The following is a 23,146-nucleotide window of genomic DNA, read 5'->3' on the forward strand; positions in this document are numbered from 1 at the left end:
CAAGAATTATAATGCAGGAATTATTAAAATAGTGTTTTGACTGATTGTGATGTATATGATAGATAGGAATCAAGGGTGAAGGCAATTACAGAAAAATCCAGAAAGTGAAGAGAAGAATTAGAGATGTTGATTCTAGGCACATCTGACACTATTCACTTAGATATGTTCTGTATCTTTGTATATTATTTTTCATTACTGAAATATTTAATTCATCAAGTATTTCCTGAGAACTTAGTATATTCCAGTCACTTTGTTCTATGTTACATGTATCTATCTGTATGCATGTATAAATAGATGTGTGTGAATGTGTGTTTGTAAAGTGTTTTCTTTCTTTCCTCAAGAAACTTACAATTTAGTAGTCAGTTGACAGTTGGACTTATATAACCAAAATGTAAAAAATATTTAGAAAGAGAATGAAAGTCATAAGCATGCTTTTGCTTTAAAAGAAATAATAGAAATAAGAGGCCAGTGGAAAATAATATGAAAAAAAGGCTACGGTGTCAGCAGATCTGAAAATGGACTGTATAGCTAGAAGAGACTAGGCCCTGGCCCATGTTTTGATGTTGATGGCTTTGTGCTGAAAGAAAAAAAAAAAGGCTCTTCTTTCTCTACAGGTGCACCATGTCAGGGTGCACAGTTGGTGAATGGTGCAACCTCTGCAGTCAGAGTAAAAACAATCATGTTTATAGCACGTATTCAAAGATGGAAGCCCAAGAGGATAATGTCTCCCCCTCTCATCCCCCAGAATATACTACCTTCACTTTTGACACATATCCCCAAACTGGAGTGTAATGCCTATGACATCCAACTTAGACCTAATGTACGTTAGGGAGTCAGCCACTCAGCACAGATTGAAGAACTGGCATTTTTTAAGGGGATCCGTGTGCATTTGTTTGCCTTTCTCCTATACTTTGGATCAAACTTATAAGTAAATTTTGGATCAAACCTACAGCTGAAAAGACATGCAGATTAACCTGGAGATTAAGGAAGCATGAAAATTATTAGAATATTTGAAGGCCTAAAAACATTATTTAGATATCTTAAAATTTGTATTTCCAGATATGATTTTAATAGTTCTAAGACTTTTGGATGCATCATAATGTACTTCATAGGCTCTCTAAATAATTTACAGTTTCCAATTAGAGTTGAAATATACACTGTGGCATTTCTTTACAGTATTCACATATGAAAGGCCATAAAGCTGTCCCCCTGGCTCTTGCTCAGTGCTATTTATAAGGCATATTTTATGTGACCTACAGTGACCTTTTTTAACTCCAGCAAATAAAGTACATTTGACTTTTGACTGCCATATGAGATTTTTGTTTTTATTTTTATTTGTATTTATTTATTTTTGAGTTAGAGTCTCTCTCTGTTGCCCAGGCTGGATTTGCAGGGGCGTGATCTCAGCTCACTGCAACTTCCACCTCCTGGATTCAAGCAATTCTCCTGCTTCAGCCTCCCAAGCAGCTGGAATCACAGGCACACTCCACCACGCCCGGCTAATTTTTTTTTATTTTTGTGGAAACAGGTTTTCACCATGTTGACCAGGCTGGTCTCAAACTCCTGACCTCAGGTAATCCACCCACCTCGGCTTCCAAAGTGCTGAGATTACAAGAATTGAAATTCACATGTACTGCATGTGAGGCAGTACTTGGGAGGCTGAGGCAGGAGAATGGTGTGAACCCGGGGGAGGCTGAGGTTGCAGTGAGCTGAGATTGTGCCACTGCACTCCAGCCTGGCCACAAACTGAGACTCCGTCTCAAAAAAAAAAAAAAAAAAAAAAAAATTCAAGGTGACATTTGTGTGGGGACACAGAGTCAAACCATATCATATATATATATATATATATATGATATATATATATACCCTCTCTCTCTATATATATATGTGTGTGTGTGTGTGTGTATATGTAAATGTATATATTCCCTCTCTGAAAAAAATTATATTTGTTTTTTTTCCAAAGTTTAAGATTATTTCAGATGTGATAGGAACAAAAGAGGAAGACATTCATAGAGAAATTAATGTTAATGTGTCTCTAAATCTTGAAGTTTCTGGAGTAGAGTTTTCAAAAATCCCTCACTGGGATTTTTTTTTTTTTCTAATTCTGCCTGCTCTGCCTTTGAGATAGTTCTTCCGAAATAATTTTTTATATTAGACACTGAATTAAATGTCCACCTAAGATAACTTATTGAACTTGAAATAATTTAAGTAGTGGATGGATTAAAATAAAACACACAAGAAGAATTTTATAGCTATTTTGAAAATATGGGACTAGGATTTTAATATCTCAACTAAAGGTTTAATTTAATTGGATAATATATAAATGAAATTAGACCTAATAGTTTACAGTCTTATTTAGTTCATAATACTGACATTTTTCTCAAAACTTAGCACTTACCTACAATTTAATAATATAATTGTGGTGAATGCAAAGAAAATACATTTTGTATTTTCACAAGGCACCATTATTTATGGTGGTGGTTGAATAATTGATTTATGTATTCTAACATTTTAACTACCCTCTTTATCTCTCTTTTATTTTTTTCTCTTAAACACACACAAGATTGTTTTCCTGGACCTCAATAAAATGTTTATATCATATAGAAAATGCAGAAGTAACATATTCCCTCAATAATTGAAGTGTGATTTTAATTTTACTGTCTATTTTCTGTGGTAATAAAAGTTGACTCATGTATACTTTCTTGTAATTTCAAAAGAACATTCAGGTGTTTAAAGAGGTTCTGTAACTCAAACATATTAAGTGATACAGGTAGCAATTTTCCTTCACTCCTAGCTCTCATAACACCATAAGCCTTAATAACGGCCATTCCCATTCCCTTGGTTATGTTTTCTTTATATTTCTTTGTCCATAGACGTGCCATCCAGTCCCTATGGAGTGAAGATCATAGAGCTATCACAGACTACAGCCAAGGTTTCCTTCAACAAACCGGACTCCCATGGAGGTGTGCCTATTCATCACTATCAAGTGGATGTCAAAGAAGTAGCGTCAGAAATCTGGAAAATTGTACGCTCCCATGGAGTTCAAAGTGAGTCAACAATTTCAAAATGTGTTGATTAATTCAAGCTGATCTTCAGTATACCCGTATGATTAGCTTTTTCGGTTTCCTCCAACATTTTCTTTTCTTTTAATAAAGTGGTGTTGGGAAGATATTTCCTGTGCCCCATTCTTCTTGATAATAACTCGAATACAGAGTGAATAGTTTCCATCTTCAGTAAAAATGAAAGAGCTTAGTAGAATCAGCAGACTTCAATTCTGGAGGAAGAAGTCACTTTAAAAAAATTCGTTGGTGGAAAGGCAATTGCTCACATACTAGATATGTTGGCTGGATTTTATGAAATGTATGCTCATGTTTCATTTATTAATATTTCTCTCAAGAATAGGTGTGAAAATGATACTGCAAAATGTAGTTACCTTCTATACTTATGAAGCCATCTATAAAAATCTGTAGAATTTTATATATTTGTTTACTTTTTGTATGTTTATATTTTTTACTTTTATATTTCTATTAAAAATCAAAATAATTTACAGAGCTTCTTTTCACTTACGTAAAATTTCATCATCTTATGAAAATGTAGTTTGTTTTCTCATTAGGAGGAGACAAAACTAAAGCAGTAAATAATAATAAATTACCAGTGTTGGCCTCTGTTGTTTAAGACACGAACCATATTGAGTGTTCCAAAAGCGAAGCATAAAATAGTGAGGAAATTAATGCTCCATAGGTCTGTTCTATGAGGATCCTACCCTAACACATATGGTGTAGGGGTTCAGTAAAAAGCAAGAGCCTTCCTGAGAAGGAAAGAGGGAACCAATTCTAGTGAACATAGAAAGAAAGCAAATGAAATCATCCTGGTCTCATCTGTGTTGACCCTACTTTATCAGTTTGCACTGAGAGTAACTATGGGTTTTTGATAGAAGTATCAGAAACATTAACAGTCATCTATCATGTACCATATACTTCAAATAATGGCCTCAAACTGATGAGCTCATATTATTTATTTCAATTATGTAATACTTGGATTATATTATCTGTGCACATTGTGTGGTTTAGGAGAGATTTATAAAGACAGTGCCCCCAAAACAATGAGTGAGACGAAGGACTATAGTTTTTTTAAAAAAACTTATTAACCTGGATGCAGGAATATTGTGCTACTTTAAATTTTGTTTTGTTTTATTTTATTAAAAGAGAGAAAAAGGAGGGTGGTAGGTGAAAAACAGAAAGAAAAAACGCATTATTTCTTAAACTGCATAAAACTCAGTGTTTGTGCTCAAGCACAAGCATGCAGAAAATTAATATTAAGTCTGAATATTATAGAAATTGAACACGGCACAAAAGTGCTGCCGCACCCTGGCCCTGCCAAACCCAGGAAAAGGTTAATAGGTTCCCTCCAGACTTCTTGCAAAGGTGCAGCACGATGGAGAATTTATAGTGCCCTTGATCTGGCCAAGTTGATCAAGGTAAAAATCCTGACATTTTATCTCACATGTCCATCTGTCAGAGGCAGATTACTATGTTTATAAAACTGAAATATAATAACAAAGCACATTTGTTACTTTGAAATGAGAAATAACTGTCACAGAAATCAGAACATTCAGAGTCTATATAAGTACATACTTTACCTGTTGGTATATTATGAAGATGCAAAATGAGAGTCAGAAACTTGTTTGGTGAGTCTAGAATATGAACTAGGGAAGTTGCGTGCATAGAATGTTTAATGGCCTCAGACTGGGACAGTTTAAAGCTTGCGAATGAGAATAAATACTCAAAAGTCTTGTGGCTAGGGATTTCTCACTTTAGTTTGAGGAAAATGACTGAATTAGTACTTTTTTTCTGTTTCCATTGTTGATTCACCTTCCATAGATATGTTAATGAGTACCTTAAAATCAAGTTACAGTTATGTAATCAAACCATTGTATGAGCTCAACTCAGTGTAGTATAAACATGAATTTTAAATTTGACTACTACTTTAAGCTCTTCTTTTTGATTCTCCGTTTCAGTTATTTAGTAATGTATTTGGCAGACACTGTAGGTATATTATCATCTTCCAGTATTAGAAAAAAAACAGTTCAGTATTGTTGGTATAGTGGTGAGCATAGCTGCCTTCCAGAATAAACAGTTCAGCCATGCACGGTTTAAAACTTATAATAATGTTTAATTTTGCATTCACATTGTCTCTGACCTCCATGAAAGATAAACCTCAACCTGGGGAGCTTAATGGTGACATGAACTACATTTTGTCTTGGGAAGGTGAAAGAGATCAAATACCTCTTATGTTTCTGGTGCTGTTGACCTCAATGGGCTGTCGCTGTCACCTGCCCTCTGTGGGACAGGCATCTAAGTACCTGCCCCTTGGGGATGTGTGACTGGAGTGCAAGCACACTAGAAGGCTTTTTGGAGATAGAATATTCTTCATGGGGTGCTGCTTAGCTTGAGCTCTTTATACACTTCCTCACCCTTTACTTCAGCAGGATTTCTTTTAAGTGTGAATGTCACCCACTAACGTTATGCAATATCCACTTGACCAAGAGAAATGTTCCACATTCTCACTTAGCTAAGATGTAAGAAACTGCATTTCTTTGCAGCTGATCTCTTTCTCCAGTTTTTTTTCCTCATTTTAAAAAGACATAGTAGATGAATCCTCTGTAAAAGCAGAAGTCCAAATTGAGATGCAAATATCAAATCTCTCTCATCACTTGTGCCAAAAAATTCATGGGTTCTGTTCACCTTTTGGACTTACCTTCACTTACTGGGAGGGAAGCATCACTGCACTTTCTTCTGGGTGGAAGACTTGCTAGTTTCATCAGTGGATTTTTTTCCTCCCCCTAGTTTTCTGCTTACATTGCGAGGAGTGGGAAGGTCAGGAGGCATGGGAGTTGACTGTCAAGGCTGGGGTTGCAAACCCAGTTTAGCATCTTCTTCTTTAACTCTGCAGGAGGTGCCTGACCTCTTCTCAAATGTTAGGTATTTGATGTTTTTTTTCTTCTCTCTGTGAATTATCTCAGTTGAAAATTCCAGCGCTACAGAAACATGCCTGCTCAGTTTCCATACAGTTTCTTATGGCTGTGCGGGTGCTATTCTTTCTACTTGAGATTAAGAGTACCTATGTAATGGGATTTATTTATTGCTGCATTTACACTTTATATCTCAAATGATGATGTGATCTCATTTTATATATAAAATCGTGTTTTGGGGAAAACCAAGTTTTTAAGGATTTCTTAGTGTAGGATCCATATTTGTACAGCAGGCATGAATGTAAATATGTAACTATAAGATCAATATAAATACAATGAGTACCCAGGGAAAGAAGCTGAGTAATTCCATTGAGGCCACTCCTAACATTGTAAGGTATGTGTGTCTGGCACTTATTCTTTCTTTAGCCAAGAGATGTATTATTTTGTAAAGACATAGTAAAGATATTCATCAGAATAACATGATTTTTGCTGATAGAAATATGAAATGTGATGTTAATAGTCATAATTATATTTACTGTAAATTGACAGCAATGATTTGATTATTGAAACATATAACATAGTTTTGACTTAAACCTTCTACTTTAACCAAACATACTTTCATTTTGTTTCTGTGATTTCAGTGAGTCACTATGTCCTTTAAAGTAACATTTCCACCTTACTCACATTTTCCCATCTGACTGACATAGGTCCTTTTAACACTTCCCAGAATTATTGTTTTACCTTGAACCACTTACAACATGCTTTCACAGTCAATCCTTGAAAGTGCTCTCGCAGTAAAATTCCCTCTGCCTCCAGAATGAGTGACTGCCAAGTGGCACTGTATTTCAGATGTTATATTGTATGGTACCTATTTTAATATATAACATATTATATTTTATAGTACTCTTCTTACATTATAACTCTGAAGTATTTTTTCTCCTAGTTTATAAACTCCAGAGTGGACCTCGTATGCCTTGTTTATGTCATTGTTTCAAGTACCAAAAGCATATTAGGGTAGAGGGAATACTGAAATTTGGTGGAGGTAGGAGAATGGAAAGGATTATTTTATAGCACCTCTGACTGGGTCTTAAGTGAATCCGTTATACATCCCCTTCCAATAAATATGTGTCTACAGAAGCAACTTCTTTTTTTCGTTTTTTCTTTTTTTTTTTTTTTTTGAGGCAGAATGTTGCTCTTGCCCAGGCTAGAGGACAGTCACATGATCTCAGCTCACTGCAACCTCCACCTGCTGGGCTCAGGCGATTCTCGTGCCTCAGCCTCCCTAGTAGCTGAGATTACAGGTGTGCACCACCATACCTGGCTATTGTGTGTGTGTGTGTGTGTGTGTATTTTTAGTAGAAACGTGGTTTTGCCATGTTACTCGGGCTGGTTTCAAACTCCTGAGCTCAGGCAATCTACCTGTCTCATCCTCCCAAAATGCTGGGATTACAGGCGTGAGCCACCACGCCTCACCAGAAGCAACTTTTAAATGGAAACTAAGGTTCAAAGTGTTTATGAGAGATTAACACACTTTTGAAAAGAGTGAAGATGAAGCAGAATTCAGCCAATGGAGTGAGCTACAGTTCAGGCTCCAGTGGCATGCCGGGAGTTGTCGTTGTTGTTGTTATTGTTGTTTTTAAGGTACACAACTCTGCACTGTATATAACATTACCTTGATCAAGAAACCAGAAGACTTTACTGTAATTCTTCCACTGGGGCATGCCAGAAATTCCACACAACATTTCTTCCAACCTCTATTGTATTGACGAATATCAGGTTCACCAGATCGATCATGTGAGCAATTTATACTATGTGAGCAATTCGGTGGTTATGAATTTTCAAAGAAGTATTTATCCAATCCCCCACCAAGATTCTGTGTGTGTGTGTGTGTGTTTCTAGCACACCCTTTTATTTCATTCTAAGGATATTAAGGGTCCTGGTTTATGCAGGGATCCCCACTTCATCTCCCCATTTTGAATCTTTTTTAACCCACTGAGGCCATTCAAAACCAATCTTCTACATCAGAGACCCATGCAAAAGCTCTGAGAATCTGAGTACCAGAAAACTGCCACAATTTATAGAAAAAACAATTATATGGCTGCTCCTCTAGTTCTTGGTCTTTCCACACACTTCATTTTTGATGTTTCAGAGTTTGCTTTCCTTTTCTGTGAGATAATCAGTGGATTTGAAAAGATTTTTGAAAATGATATGCATAATTTCTAGGTGTACTTAGAAGGCTTGTTTTCCTGGCTATCTAGGAGAACATATTGTTGAAAATTAGAATACATATTTAAAGCACATATTATATATATATATTTGAATACTAAGGAAAAGCTTGTTTGTGCCTTTGTTTTGTAAATCACAGGTTGTGTTAATCATATATCTTAAAGTTTAAGAATTCTATGTAAGCACAATTATACTTATTCTCTTTGAAGCATTTGTTAGAAGATAGATTTAGGTTTGTCTCTGAAAATGCAGGTACATATGGTCTCAACATTTCAGCTATCTTTTCCCTCTGAGCAGCTTTATTTATTCTAACTTATGTGAGTTTAATGTTTAGTTACTTTTCCTTGGTAGTAAATATATATAATTTTTTAATATACTTATTGATGTGTCCACTTCTAATTGCTGATATCACCACCCAGAAATAATTGTCAGCTCTTGGTGGATTGCAATGCTATTTAAGATGAATATTGTAACATAAATACTGTCCTGTTAGTAGATTCTAATCTTAAATAAATCATTAACAAATTCTTATTAATTTCACCTTCTCGCTGTGCACCTGGTCCTAGGTTTGAGGTACAATGGAAGCCAGGCCTATTATTATATTCTTTTTTAAGGTTTAGCTGAAGCCATACTAATTATCCCAACCAATGATGTGACATGAAACTAATTTTCAAACTGTAAGGAATTGTGAACCAGTCAAATACCAACAACTCGAACTATAGAGATATAGAATGTGAGTCAGTGTGACTCTTCATTTTGAGTGAGAAACATGTATCACAGCTGTAAGCGAGACTTTTTGGTTGGGGAAGCTACAGGATGTATTCATTGCCAAATCATATAATATTTTGTGGGTTTCATACACCTCACTGGCCACTTAATGAAGAGAAAATACTAATCTTACAAACAGCTACTCTTTTTTTCAGTTTTCTTAATAAAAATGACAATATCAATATTTTAAAATATTAGGCCGGGCATGGTGGCTCACGCTTGTGATACCAGCATTTTGGGAAGGTACGGAGGGAGAATTGTTTAAAGCCGGGAGTTCAGAGTCAGTCTAGGCAACAATGCAAGACCCCGTCTCTCTAAAAAAACTGTTTTGTATTAGTTGGGTGTGAAGGAATGGGCCAGTAGTCTCAGCTACTCAGGAGGCTGAGGCGGAAGAATCACTTGAGCCCAAGAGTTTAAGGCTGCAGAGAACTACGACTGTGCCACTGAACTCCAACCTGGGCAACATGAGATACTGTCTCTAAAAAAAAAATAAAAATAAAAATAAGTAAGTACTTTTTTTTTTTTTTTTGATACAGAGTCTTGCTCTGTCCCCCGAGGCTGCATTGCAGTGGTGCAATCATGGCTCACTGCAACCTCCGTCTCCCGGGTTCAAGCAATTCTCCTGCCTTAGCCTCCCTAGTAGCTGGGATTACAGGTGCGCGCCATCACATCTGGCTAATTTTTCTATTTTTAGTAGAGATGGGGTTTCACCATGTTGGCCAGGCTGGTCTCGAACTCCTGACCTCAGGTGATTCAATCGCCTTAGCCTCCCTCAGCCTCCCAAAGTGCTGGGATTACAGGCGTAAGTCACTGCGCCCAGCCTTCAGGTTTAATTGTAGCAAAAGTTTTTATTTTAATAGAAATCTGGAGGAAAAAATATTTATGGTAGAGAAACTTATTTCAGTTTGGTAGAAAAGTAGTGCTTTCTTGTTTTCTATATACCTTTTTTTCCTGATAGGGTTTTGAAATATAGATTTTGATTTATAATCAATATGCCTATTCTTGATAGGTCAGAAAACTAATTTTTAATAAAGGCCTGAATTAAAATATAGTAAAGTTTAGTAGATCAGATACTGAAATCTTAGGTGCAAATATGCAAAGTACCAGCAATAAATATAGCCAGCATTCAAAAAACAAATTATTCCTATTTCTTTAAATGACATGTGTTGAAATGTTTTTAAAATACCTATGGTACACATTGTCAAAGAAAACTACTCTTGCATCCTAATAAACAGCTGAGGATGTATAAAAGGTATTCATTTATTCAAGTATAGAACACGTGTATGTTCATTCATATACTGAGTCATTGGTTTCATTAGTGAAAAATAAGAGGAGGCTAATGAAACTTCCCAAATCTCTTAAAACAGAGGAACTGACTCATGGAATATGTGTAACTCCTACTAGCCTAGTTATGCAGTCATAAAGTTCTGCGTCAGGGCTAAAGTTATGGTAGAATTTCTCTTAGTATATTTGGCTCAATAAACTTTAGTTCACTGCTGATGTAGAGATTTCATGCTTAACATAATTCTAACAGCTTGACATTTAAAAAAATGTGTCATTAAAATAACCTTTTACTTAAAAATAATTTGATTTTTATAGATGAGTTCAAAGATGGTACCAAAAGTACTCAGACACCCTTCACCCAACCTCCCCTTATAATAACATACCACAGTACATGTATCAAAATTAATGAATTATCATAGGTACATTAGTAGTAAATAAACTACAGAGTTTATTATGAAATGTCGTTTTTAACAGCCTTCCTCTATTGTAGTTATCTCATATTGAAAATAAATAGGCCTGGCACAGTGGATCATGCCTGTAAACCCAGCTCTTAGGGAGGCCAAAGTGGGCAGACTGCTTGAGCTCAGGAGTTCAGGACCAACCTGGGCAACATGGTGAAACCTCATATTGACAAAAATACAAAAATTAGCTGGGTGTGGTGGCATGCACCTGTGGTCCCAGCTACTCTGGAGGCTGAGATGGGAGGATCACTTGAACCCAGGAGGCAGAGGTTGCAGTGAGCTGAGATTGCAGCATGGCACTCCAGCCTGGGAAACAGAGGGAAACCCTACAACAACAACAAAAAAAAAAAGAAAAGAAAGAAAAGAAAAGAAGGAGAAGGAGAGAAAAAGAAAAAAGAAAAGAAAAAAATGGATTAATAAGAATGCAAACATGGAAAAGTTCATATCATTTTTACCTGTTAAAGATTTCAGAAATTCTATTCAACAAGTAAAACCTACATGTGCTTACCAAGCTTAGTAAACATTTTAGATGAATTTTACTTTTCTGTTTGTTTAAGACAATTTTTAGGTAGAAATATAAGTCAGGTTAACAATCAGACTCATTTGATTGACTCATTTGAATGATGCGAATTAGCAGGGTTTCAAATAAAAATTAATGAAATTCTACAAAACCCTGTAGTCTTCCAAATCAAAATTTTCAAACATACTTTTCTCTCTCGCTCATCATACTTCACTCTCAATTTGTAGATTTTTAAATTCTGAAAGTGTTTCTGCTTCAGCAGTAGTTAATATTTACATCACCTTCAGGTAAACTTTAATGCAGTTTTCACGAGAAACCCATATATGTTTCATGTCTACATAACTAAAAGGCAGTTATTGTTTTACGAAGCATGGAATACCAAAAACAAAAACAATACCTTTGAAGTGACATCCTAGTGAATCTGCATTTGTCATGAGATCTCAAGCATTCCAGTTCTGGCACAAAGTGATTACTCATACCATCACTTCAAAATGATGATTATCTTCATTTATTTTATTTATATTGAACAAAATATACATTTAAAAAATCTAATTACTAAATATTCTCCAACAAATATATACTTAGTATATACTATTAGTGATGCATGCTTTCAAATGTTTGGACTATATCAATGAATGAAACAAAAAATTATTTGCCCTTAAGGAGCTTAAATTCTAACAGATGGATTCAGATAATTTTTATGCCTTATTTCATAGGTTTAAAAGAGCAATGGGGAAAAGGGAAGAAGAGAGCGATTGAAAATATTGAGAAGGTTGGGAGACTTAGCAATTTTAAGTAAGGTAGTGAGGGTAGGTTTTATTGGCAAAGTGATTTTTCAGCAGAGACTGGGAAAGATGAACATGGTATCCTGGAGGAAAGCCTCCCAGGCGGAGTAAGCTGCTAACAAAAGTGCCCTTAGGCTGGAGTGGGCTTGTTTGATTAAGGAACAAAGAGGTCAGCAAGGTTGCACTAGAGAGAAAAAATCAGTTGGCGTAAGGAGATGCAATCAGAAAGATATGAGGTTAGGCAAAGGAGTACTTTATGTAATGAATATGACCTGGCAGTACTGATATCTCCTGAAGGATTGTTAGAAGTGCAGACTCTTGTCTCTTTTCTCAAATCTATGAAATCTAGACTTTATTTTAACAAGATGACCAGATATTTACATACACGTTAAAGTTCCAGAAGCACTGATAGAACACATCGTAAGATCTCACAGGACTTCAATTCTTTTTCTGGTTTTTAGAGGGGGTCCTTTGGGGTGTTTTGTGCAGAGTATAATGACCTGAAATATCTAGGATCACTCTAGCTACAGTCTTGAGAGAAGAGTGCAATAAACAGTTCAGAAGCAATGGTGGTCTTCTAAATGAAAGACGCACAGCACTCAAACCAGGCAGTTGAGGAGGGATGGGAAGAAGTTGTCAAATTCTAGATGTATTTTAAAGGTAGTGTCCAGAGAATTTCCTTAGATGGGTAGGAACATGGAGGATAGGACATAGGGTGGAAATAAACAAAATAAAGAAACCGAAGCTGATTCTGACATTTTAGACCTAAAATCTCAACTAAAAGTTGCCAAGATGAGAAAAACTAGGTGCGTCTTGTTTGGTGAGTGGAAATCAGCCTTGTGAATTAAGACTTAAATTGATGTCTTTAATCCCATAGAAATACCCTGAAGGCAGTAGAAGATGGCTAAAGAGAGGTCTAGACTGTAGGTACAAATTTAAAAGTCACTTGCATTTGGATGTTTAAAGTCAGGATATTGTGAAATCAACAGAAGAATAAATGCAGAGAGGGGAAAGAAAAGGCCCATAGACTGAGCCATTGTCTGGTTTACTTACATGTTAGTATATATTTTCTTAAAGATGTTTGCTGTATAATAATGAGTTACCTAAAGCGTGACTTTTCTAAATTTATGGGGAATTTTCTACATTGTGTTATGGCGCTACTAAAAATAATAAAAGAAATTATTGATATGAGTCTATGTTACTTGAAATATTTTTTAGGGGGAGATGTACCTCAAAAGATATTCCACAAGACATGATCCTTTCTCTTTATCCCACCCTCGCCCCCCCACAAACACTGGATTACTTTAACCATACAAAAATTTTCCTGCTTTCTCTTGTGGGCATTTAGTGCTGTAAATTTTCCTCTACACGCAGCTTTAAATGTTTCCCAGAGATTTTGGTATGTTGTGTCTTTGTTCTCAATATGCAGCCATAAAAAAGGATGAGTTCATGTCCTTTGCAGGGACATGGATGAAGCTGGAAATCATCATTCTCAGTAAACTATCACAAGGACAGAAAACCAAACATTTCATGTTCTCACTCTTAAGTGGGAGTTGAACAATGAGAACACATGGACACAGGGAGGGGAACATCACACAGCCGGGACTGCAGAGGGGTGGGGGTCCGGGGGAGGGATAACATTAGGAGAAATACCTAATGTAAATGACGAGTTGATGGGTGCAGCAAACCAACATGGCACATGTATACCTATGTAACAAACCTGCACATTGTGCACATGTACCCCAGAACTTAAAGTATAATTTTTTTTCTTTTTTCTTCTTCTCTTCCCTATTGTGCTTGCTTTCTGTGTTGTGGAAAAATATATTACTGTGTATTTTTATGTATATCGGCAGACATCTTTTATAAGCAATGAGTAAAGGATTCATTTGGTCCAATGACATGAATCAATGACAGGTATTGCATTTTTCAAATGCTGTAGCATACCAGATCTGAAGCTTCTTTGGATAACAGTTCTGATGGGATGGGTCTAAATTTCTCTTTTTAAGTCCTCAGTGAGAGGTAGCCCTTTTCCATTATAGTAGAGGCAGTTGTTCTGTAGGAGGACCTATAGATTTCTCAGAGGTTCGAGGTCATTGTAAAATAATTTCCAGTTATGCTTCAAGGTATTTATCCTGCAGCGTTTCTTTGAAGCCAGGTTATTTACAATTCCCTGGGAGTAACTGGATTTCCCTCTATCATACTACTCAACTTCACTGTTATAGAAAAACTTTAAGATAATCAGTATTTGTACTGGTTATCAAAGGGAATAATTCCAGTTTTTACCCATTCAATGCGATATTGGCTGTGGGTTTGTCATAAATAGCTCTTCTTTTTTTGAGACCATGTTCCATCAATACCTAGTATATTTAGAGTTTTTAACATGAAGGGATGTTGAATTTTTTCAAAGGCCTGCATCTATTGAGATTATCGTGGTTTTTGTCAATAGTTCTGCTTATGTGATGGATTACGTTTATTGATTTGTGTATGTTGAACCAGACTTGCATCCCAGAGATGAAGCTGACTTGATCATGGTGGGTAAGTTTCTTGATGGGTTGCTGGATTCGGTTTGCCAGTATTTTATTGAGGATTTTCGTATCGATGTTCATCAGGGATATTGGCGTGAAGCTTTCTTTTTCTGTTGTGTCTCTGCCAGGTTTTGGTATCAGGATGATGCTGGCTTAATAAAGTGAGTTAGGAGGAGTCCCTCCATTTCAATTGTTTGGAATCGTTTCAGAAAAAATAGTACCAGCTCCTCTTTGTAACTCTGGTAGAATTTGGCTGTGAATCTGTCTGGTCCTGGGCTTTTTCTTCATTGGTAGGCTATTAATTATTGCCTCAATTTCAGAACTTGTTATTGTTCTATTCAGAGATTTGACTTCTTCCTGGTTTGGTCATGGAAGGGTGTACGTGTCCAGGAATTTATCCATTTCTTCTATATTTTCTAGTTTCTTTGCGTAGAGGTGTTTATAGTATTCTCTGATGGTAGTTTGAATTTCTGTGGAATCAGTGGTGACATTCCCTTTATCTTTTTTATTGTGTCTACTTGATTCTTCTCTCTTTTCTTCTTTATTAGACTATTTAGTGGTCTATCTATTTTGTTAATTTTTCAAAAAACCAGCTCCTGGATTCATTGATTTTTTGGAGTGTTTTTGGTGTCACTATCTCCTTCAATTCTTCTCTGATCTTAGTTATTTCTTGTCTTCTGCTAGCTTTGTGGTTAGTTTGCTCTTGCTTCTCTAGCTCTTTTAAGTGTGATGTTAGGGTGTCGATTTGAGATCTTTCTAGCTTTCTGATGTAGACATTTAGTGCTGTAAATTTCCCTCTTAACACTGCTTTAGCTGTGTCCCAGAGATTCTGGTACTTCATCTCTTTATTCTCATTGGTTTCAAATAACTTTTTAATTTCTGCCTTAATTTCATTATTTACCCAGGAATCATTCAGGAGCAGATTGTTCAATGTCCATTTAATTGTGTGGTTTTGAGTGAGTTTCTTAATCCTGAGTTCTAATTTGATTGCACTGTGGTCTGAGAGGCTGTTTGCTATGATTTCAGTTCTTTTGCATTTGCTAAAGATTGTTTTACTTCCAATTACGTGGTCGATTTTAGAATGAATGCCATGTGGCACTGAGAAGAATGTATATTATGATGGTTTGGGGTGAAGAGTTCTGTAGATACCTATTAGTTTCACTTCATCCAGAGCTGAGTTAAAGTCCTGAATATCCTCGTTGATTTTCTGTCTCCTTGATTTGGCTAATATTGTCATTGGGGTGTTAAAGTCTCCCACTATTATTGTGTGGGAGTCTAACTCTCTTTGTAGGTCTGTAAGAACTTCTTTTATGAATATGGGTGCTCCTGTATTGGGTGCATATATATTTAGCATAGTTAGCTCTTCTTGTTGAATTGGTCCCTTTACCATTATGTAATGCCCTTCTTTGTCTTTTTTGATCTTTGTTGGTTTAAAGTGTGTTTCATCAGAGACTAGGATTACAACCCCTGCTTTTTTTTTTTTTCTTGGTAAATTTTCTGCCATCCCTTTATTTTGAGCCTATGCGTGTCTTTGCACGTGAGATGGGTCTCCAGAATACAACACACTTATGGGTCTTGACTCTTTATCCACTCTGCCAGTCTGTGTCTTTTAATTGGGGCATTTAGTCCATTTACATTTAAGGTTAGTATTGTTATGTGTGAGTTTGATCCTGTCATCATGTTGCCATCTTGCTATTTTGCAAACTGGTTGATGCAGTTTCTTCATAGTGTCATTGGTCTTTATATTTTGGTGGTTTTTGCAGTGGCTGGTACCAGTTTTTCCTTTCCATATTTAGTGCTTCCTTCAGGAGCTTTTGCAGGGCAGGCCTGGTGGTGACAAAATCCCTCAACATTTGCTTATCTGAAAATGATTTTTTTTCTCCTTCAGTTATGATGCTTAGTTTGACCGGGTATGAAATTCTGCATTGAAAATGCTTTTCTTTAAGAGTGATGAATATTGGCCCCCAATCTCTTCTGGCTTGTAGGGTTTCTGTTGAGAGGTCTGTTGTTAGTCTGATGGGCTTCCCTTTGTAGGTGACCTGACCTTTTCCTGGCCTTAACATATTTTTTTTTATCTTATTTCCATCTTGGAGCATCTGATGATTATGTGTCTTGGGGTTGATCTTCTTGTGGAGTATCTTAGTAGTGTTCTCTGTATTTTCCTAAATTTGCATGTTGGCCTGTCTTGCTGGGTTAGAAAGTTCTCCTGGATAATATCCTGAAGTATGTTTTCCAGCTTGTTTCCATTCTCCCCATCTCCTTCAGGTACTCCAATCAATCGTAAGCCCAGTCTTTTTACGTAGTCCCATATTCTCTCATCACTCCTATTCCACATAGTATTGGAAGTTCTGGCCTGTGCAGTCAGGCAAGAGAGAGAAATAAAGAGTATTCAAATAGGAAGACAGGAAGTCAAATTGTCTCTGTTTGCAGATGCTATGATTCTATATTTGGAAAACCCCATCATCTCAGCCCAAAATGCCCTTAATCTGATAGGAAACTTCAGCAAACTCTGAGGATAAAAAATTAATGTGGAAAAATCACAAATATTCCTTTACACCAACAGTAGACAAGCAGAGAGCCAAATCACAAATGAATTCCCATTCACAATTGTTACAAAGAGAATAAAATGCCTAGGAATATAGCTAACAAGGGAATGTGAAGGACCTCTTCAAGGAGAACTACAAACCACCCTCAAGGAAATAAGAAAGGACACAAACAAATGGAAAAACGTTCCATTCTTATGGATAGGAAGAATCATTATTATGAAAATGTCCATACTGCCCAAAGTAATTTATACTTTCAATGCTATTCCCATCAAACTACCATAGACATCTTCACAGATTAGAAAAAACTACTTTAAATTTCATAGGGAATCAAAGAAGACCCTGGATAGCCAAGACAATCCTAAGCAAAAAGAACAAATCTAGAGGCATCAAGCTACCTGACTTCAAAATATACTACAAGGCCACAGTAACAAAAACAGCATGTTACTGGTATCAATACAGACATATAGACCAATGAACAGAACAGAGACCTCAGAAATAACACCACACATCTACAACCATTTGATCTTCTACAAACCTGACAAAACAAGCAATGGGAAAGGATATCCTTTTCAATAAATGGTGCTGGGAAAACTGGCTAGCAATATGCAGAAAACTGAAACTGGACCCCTTCCTTACACCTTATACAAAAATTACCTCAAGATGGATTAAAGACTTAAATGTAAAACCCAAAACCATGAAAACCCTAGAAGAAAAGCTAGGCAATGCAATTCAAGACATAGGCATGGGCAGAAACTTTATGACGAAAAGCCAAAAGCAATTGCAACAAAAGCCAAATTTGACAAATGGGATTTAACTAAACTAAAGAGTTTCTGCACAGCAAAATAAACTATCATCAGAGTGAACAGGCAACCTACAGAGTGGGAGGAAATGTTTGCAATTTACCCATCTGACAAAAGTCTGATATCCATAATTTACAAGGAACTTAAACAAATTTACAAGAAAAAAACAAACAACCCCATCAAAAAGTGGGCAAAGAATGTGAACAGACACTTCCCAAAGAAGACATTTACATGGACAACAAACTTACGAATAAAAGCTTAACATCATTGATCATTAGAGAAATGCAAATCAAAACCATAATGAGATACCATCTCCCACTCGCCAGAATGTTGATTATTAATAGATGCTAGAGAGGCTGTGGAGTAATAGGAATGCTTTTACACTGTTGATGGGAATGTAAATTAGTTCAACCATCATGGAAGACAGTATGGAGATTCCTGAAAGATCTAGAACCAGAAATATAATTGGACCCAGCAATCCCATTACTGCATGTATACCCAAAGGAATAAAAATTATTCTGCCCTAAAGACACATGCACACGTATGTTTATTGCAGCACTATTCACAATAGCAAAGTCATGGAACCAACCCAAATGCCCATCAATGATAGACTGGGTAAAGAAAATGTGGTACATAAACACCATGGAATACTATGCAGCCATAAAAAGGAATGAGAACGTGTCCTTTGCAGGGATATGAATGAAGCTGGAATCCATCATCCTCAGCAACTAACACAGGAACAGAAAACCAAACACCGCATTTCTTACTCATAAGTGGGAGTTGAACAATGAGAACACATGGACATAGGGAGGGAAACATCACACACCAGGGCCTGTTGAGGGTGTGGGGGCAAAAGGAGGGAACTTAGAGGACGGGTCTATAGGTGCAGCAAACCATCATGCCACGTATATACCTATGTAATAAACCTGCACCTGTATCCTGGAAATTGAAGTAAATAAATAAATAAATAAATAAATAAATAAATAAATAAATAAAATAATCAGTATTCGGTCTTAGCTTTAAACTACTACAGATTTTAAAATCTTAATGAGTTAACAGTGCTTTTAAAATTTTTCTACGAAATATTTTCTATGATTACACTATTTCCAACATAAATGCCCAAAGAAAAAAGGCTATCATTTCTAAATGACTATATTTCATATGGTAAAGGAGAAATTGACTATAAAATTCATCTGACTATGTTAAATGAAATTGCAATAAACTTATGAATTGCAAAAAAGAAGAAAAGTAATCCACACTAATTCCATATTTTCAGTGAAAGAAAATTTGTTCTGATTTGCATGTTGTGGAAAGGTTTCTGTATGTTAAAATTCAAATAAGAATATCTTGGACTGTGTTCATTGCACCCATAAAGAGAACCATAGCTAAATTAGGATGTTGTATGTAATTACATTCTTAATGAATTTAAACCATGTAGATCAAAGTATACAGGCACTAAGCTAAGAGAAAAATTAAGCAAAATAACAATTTTTGGTAAAATTACTTGTCTGCTAGAAACCTCCTCACTTATCTTAAGATGAAGACACAAATTCATACATAATTCTGTACTCAGCCTGGTCTCTGCTATATGTTAAGGAGAACTTCTATGCAAATACTTTTTAAATTTTTCAATAAAATTAATGAGCTTTTCTGTGCATGCATAATTTTATGAATCAAACAAATAGTACAAATAAATGATATTAATTTATGTAAGAAAAATGTTTGTGAGTAGTGAGAAAACAAATATGAATATTTCATGAGTGTTTTATAGAAGTTTAATCCACAGGAGGAGAATGAAAGTATTCATAGTTCCCAGAAACTTAAAAAAAAAATTAGAACTCATCTGACTGCTCAAACATACACTCTTATGGCAAATTTAAAATTCAGTGTAAATATGATGTTTGCTAGAATGTAGCTTTTAAGTAGCTTTTAAGTCCCTAATCCCAGTGAAGAATTCTTGTGGGCTATCATGCATATTTTGATAGTGAATTTTATTGATAGTGCATTTTAGAAGACATTTAAATATAATAACTATAAAATTTTTGAAATTATGCCAACATACTATTGTATTAAACATTATTTGACTTTTTGATTATTAAAATTACTTACTATAAACATTAAATATTTTATCTATTACAGTATATAAATGTCCTCAAAGGTTAAGGAGGGATACAGAGCCATTCCATTATTCACTCAATGGCTTAAGATGCTTATATCAGGAAGATTCTGATCTTCTATTTCAATAGTACCATCCTATAGGGAGTGATGAACGCTGCAGACTGACAGGTACAGATATGATTTCAGAGGCTGGGACTATCTTGGTTCTCATTGCTTTTACTTTATGTGTAGATTATGGAGATAATATTATTAATTTTTCTTATTTTTAGCATCTTGTATTTGTTCTTTTTCTATGTATCAGTGTCTGTTCATGTTTCTTTTAATCTTTTAAACTAATGTACTGTTTTGATTTTTTAAGCTAATGCACTGCCTGATTTGCCTTTTTACAAAACCTCCATTGCACATAACAGTGTTATTTAAAGTTGCACCTATTCCAGGGTATTTGAAAGATCAATCATTAGGGTACACAAAGATAAATCAGAACATATTTTTGGTTTATCTAATCAAATAATATAAATTACAATTTAAATAATCACACTGAATAAATGATTGACAATACTGTGTATATATACACACTATATATGTATATGTATGTATGTGTGTATATATATACTATTTTAATATATGCATGTGTGTGTGTGTGTGTGTGTGTGTGTGTGTGTGTGTGTGTGTGTGCCTCATGTGTCTTAATATCTCAGCCTCTTTTTATAAATTAGGAGACAGGGTTTCGCTCTATCACCCAGGCTGGGGTACAGTGGCACAATCATAGCTCACTGAAGCCTCCAAAACCTGGGCTCAAGCGATCTTCCCACCTCAGCCTCCTGAGTAGCTGGGACTACACACGGCTAATTTAAATTTTTTTTCTTAGAGAAGAGGTCTTGCTGTGTCGCTCAGGCTGGTCTCAAATTCCTGGCCTCAAGTTGTCCTCTTGCCTCAGCCTCCCAAATCACCGGGATTATAGGCATGAGCCACTGTGCCCTGCCTTAGCCTTTCTTTTCTACCTTACCTCATATCTTTTCTCTACATAAACACTTGGCACTTTCATATCTGTCCACTTATTATATCCAATACGCATTTTACTTTCTTACAGTCATGCCTGAATTTGTGTTATTCCTCCTCCCCATCATATATATATATATATATATAGATATAGATATATATAGCCTGTCACCAAAGGGGATTCCCTTTTGTCTTTAATGTTAGATAACACAGTAGAAGTAGCACATGTTACACGGTGGTTAAATGCTGCTTTTAATTTAAAGGGTGGGAGAAAGAAGTAGGAATGTATATATATATATATCCTGCAAGGTCCGATATATTCCAAGCGTTTGTATGAGAATTCGTGAGATTCATTTTTAGTGGAAATAGTTTTCTCTTCCTTTGGTACCCTATAGTAACTATTGCTCATACAGGTGTTTTGCCAGCTGCTCACTTGTTGAGCAATATGACATGAGTCACGCCTGTCTGTCTTGACTGCACATTGGAGGGCCTGTTTACCGTTCATGTGGCTCTTTGAGTCTTCCATATCATTTGAGATGAATGAATGGATTATATAATTACTAAGTTTGTTTACACTCAAATAAAATTAAATAGTTACTATTTTCAAACATCTATAAATTGTCACCATGTCCAGGTCAAATCAAATTAAACCGTCTAAGCACATTGATCGTTTTATTCTTTCTTTGGAATTTGTAGAAAGAGAATCCACAAGCTTTTCTGGGAGGTAGTGTTATGTAGTTAGCTGTTCTTCAATATTAATTCTTAATGAACATGAGTAAACCTTCATTCTACTTACCAAGAGTTTTAAAAAATTCCTTCGCAACATTTTATTTTATTCTAAGTGCAGACATAAGTAGACATTTTAGTAAAATTGAAATAGTAGTTTCTCTTCCTCTAAAGCACAATCTTAATTGTTACTACTTCTTCCACCCTTTAAATTAAAAGCAGCATTTAACAACTGTGTGATATGTGCTACTTCTACTGTGTATTCTAACATTAAAGGCAAAAGGGAATCCCCCTTGGTGACAGGACAAGCCTGTGCCATTCTGGTAACGTGGGCATGTCAATGAAAAATAAGATAGATTTCACATCAGAGGGAAAATAATGTGCTTCATGAAGCTGCTTCAACTTGGAAACCTCACCAGACATCTTCATCTCCACAGTTTATTGTGAGACAGCAACACATAGCAAAAAATGTAGGTTTAAGTTTCAAGGCCCATGATTTTCTGTCCATGGTAGTGTTGTCTTTTTTCCCCCATCTATTGGTTGGGCCACGCATACTACATTCTTTATCTTCAACTCTCTTTCTTGACAAATGAGTCTCACTTAATTCTACAAATATTTGTCCTGCCTACTCTATTTCTTGATGCTCAGATTCTGAATAGCTTTAAAAAACGCTCCTTTTCTTTCGTTTTAGGATATAGTTTATTAGTGACTTTATCTCTTATGTTATGTAATTTTCAGGAGGTTATTTATCTCCTCTGATTTATAGATGTGAACTGAGCACACACACACACATATAGATGTATGTACACACACATATATATTATATACACACATATACATATGTGTATATGTATATATACATACATATTCTAACACAAATGACTTCCTACTTGGTCATCTTAATTGAAATAATATATGCCCATTCATTTAATTTAACAAAAACTGAAAAGCACCTACTATGTTTAGGGAGATTTTAGAATTTTGAATTGCTAGAGATTCCATAGTGAAGAAAGTAATACAATGTTTGTCTTCATGGAATTGACATTGTGGGGGGGGAAGATGTATTTATAGATGGATCAACAGATAAAATATCAATTTATATATAATATATAATAATATATATCATGTATTACATATTTATATATTATTTAAACATAATATATAAATATATAATATATGATATATATTTAAATATTAAACATTAAATATTTATATACTAAATATTAATATATTTAAATATATAATATATAAAAATATAAATATATTTTATATTATATATTTAATACAATATAGTAAATATATATTATATATAATAACAAATATATATGGTTTATATATAATGTTTAATATATCAAAATTTATAATTTTAAAACAGTTAATGACATAAAGTATGAAGAAAAATGAAGCAGAGCAAGAT

At 35.2% G+C, this 23,146-nt stretch overlaps 1 protein-coding gene across 4 annotated transcripts in view; it reads left to right on the forward strand.

Moving 5' to 3' along the window:
- The window catches only part of NCAM2 (neural cell adhesion molecule 2), a 557,648-nt gene that overhangs the window by 443,069 nt on the left and 91,433 nt on the right, over positions 1-23,146 (forward strand). For all 4 annotated transcript variants that reach the window (XM_054542855.2, XM_002830573.6, XM_024239542.3 and 1 more), the window contains exon 12: positions 2,874-3,047. In XM_054542855.2, the coding sequence (XP_054398830.1) occupies positions 2,874-3,047 (174 nt within the window). The remainder of the gene's footprint in view (positions 1-2,873; positions 3,048-23,146) is intronic.

This window comes from Pongo abelii, chromosome 22 (assembly GCF_028885655.2).
Source record: "Pongo abelii isolate AG06213 chromosome 22, NHGRI_mPonAbe1-v2.0_pri, whole genome shotgun sequence".
NCBI lineage: Eukaryota > Metazoa > Chordata > Mammalia > Primates > Hominidae > Pongo > Pongo abelii.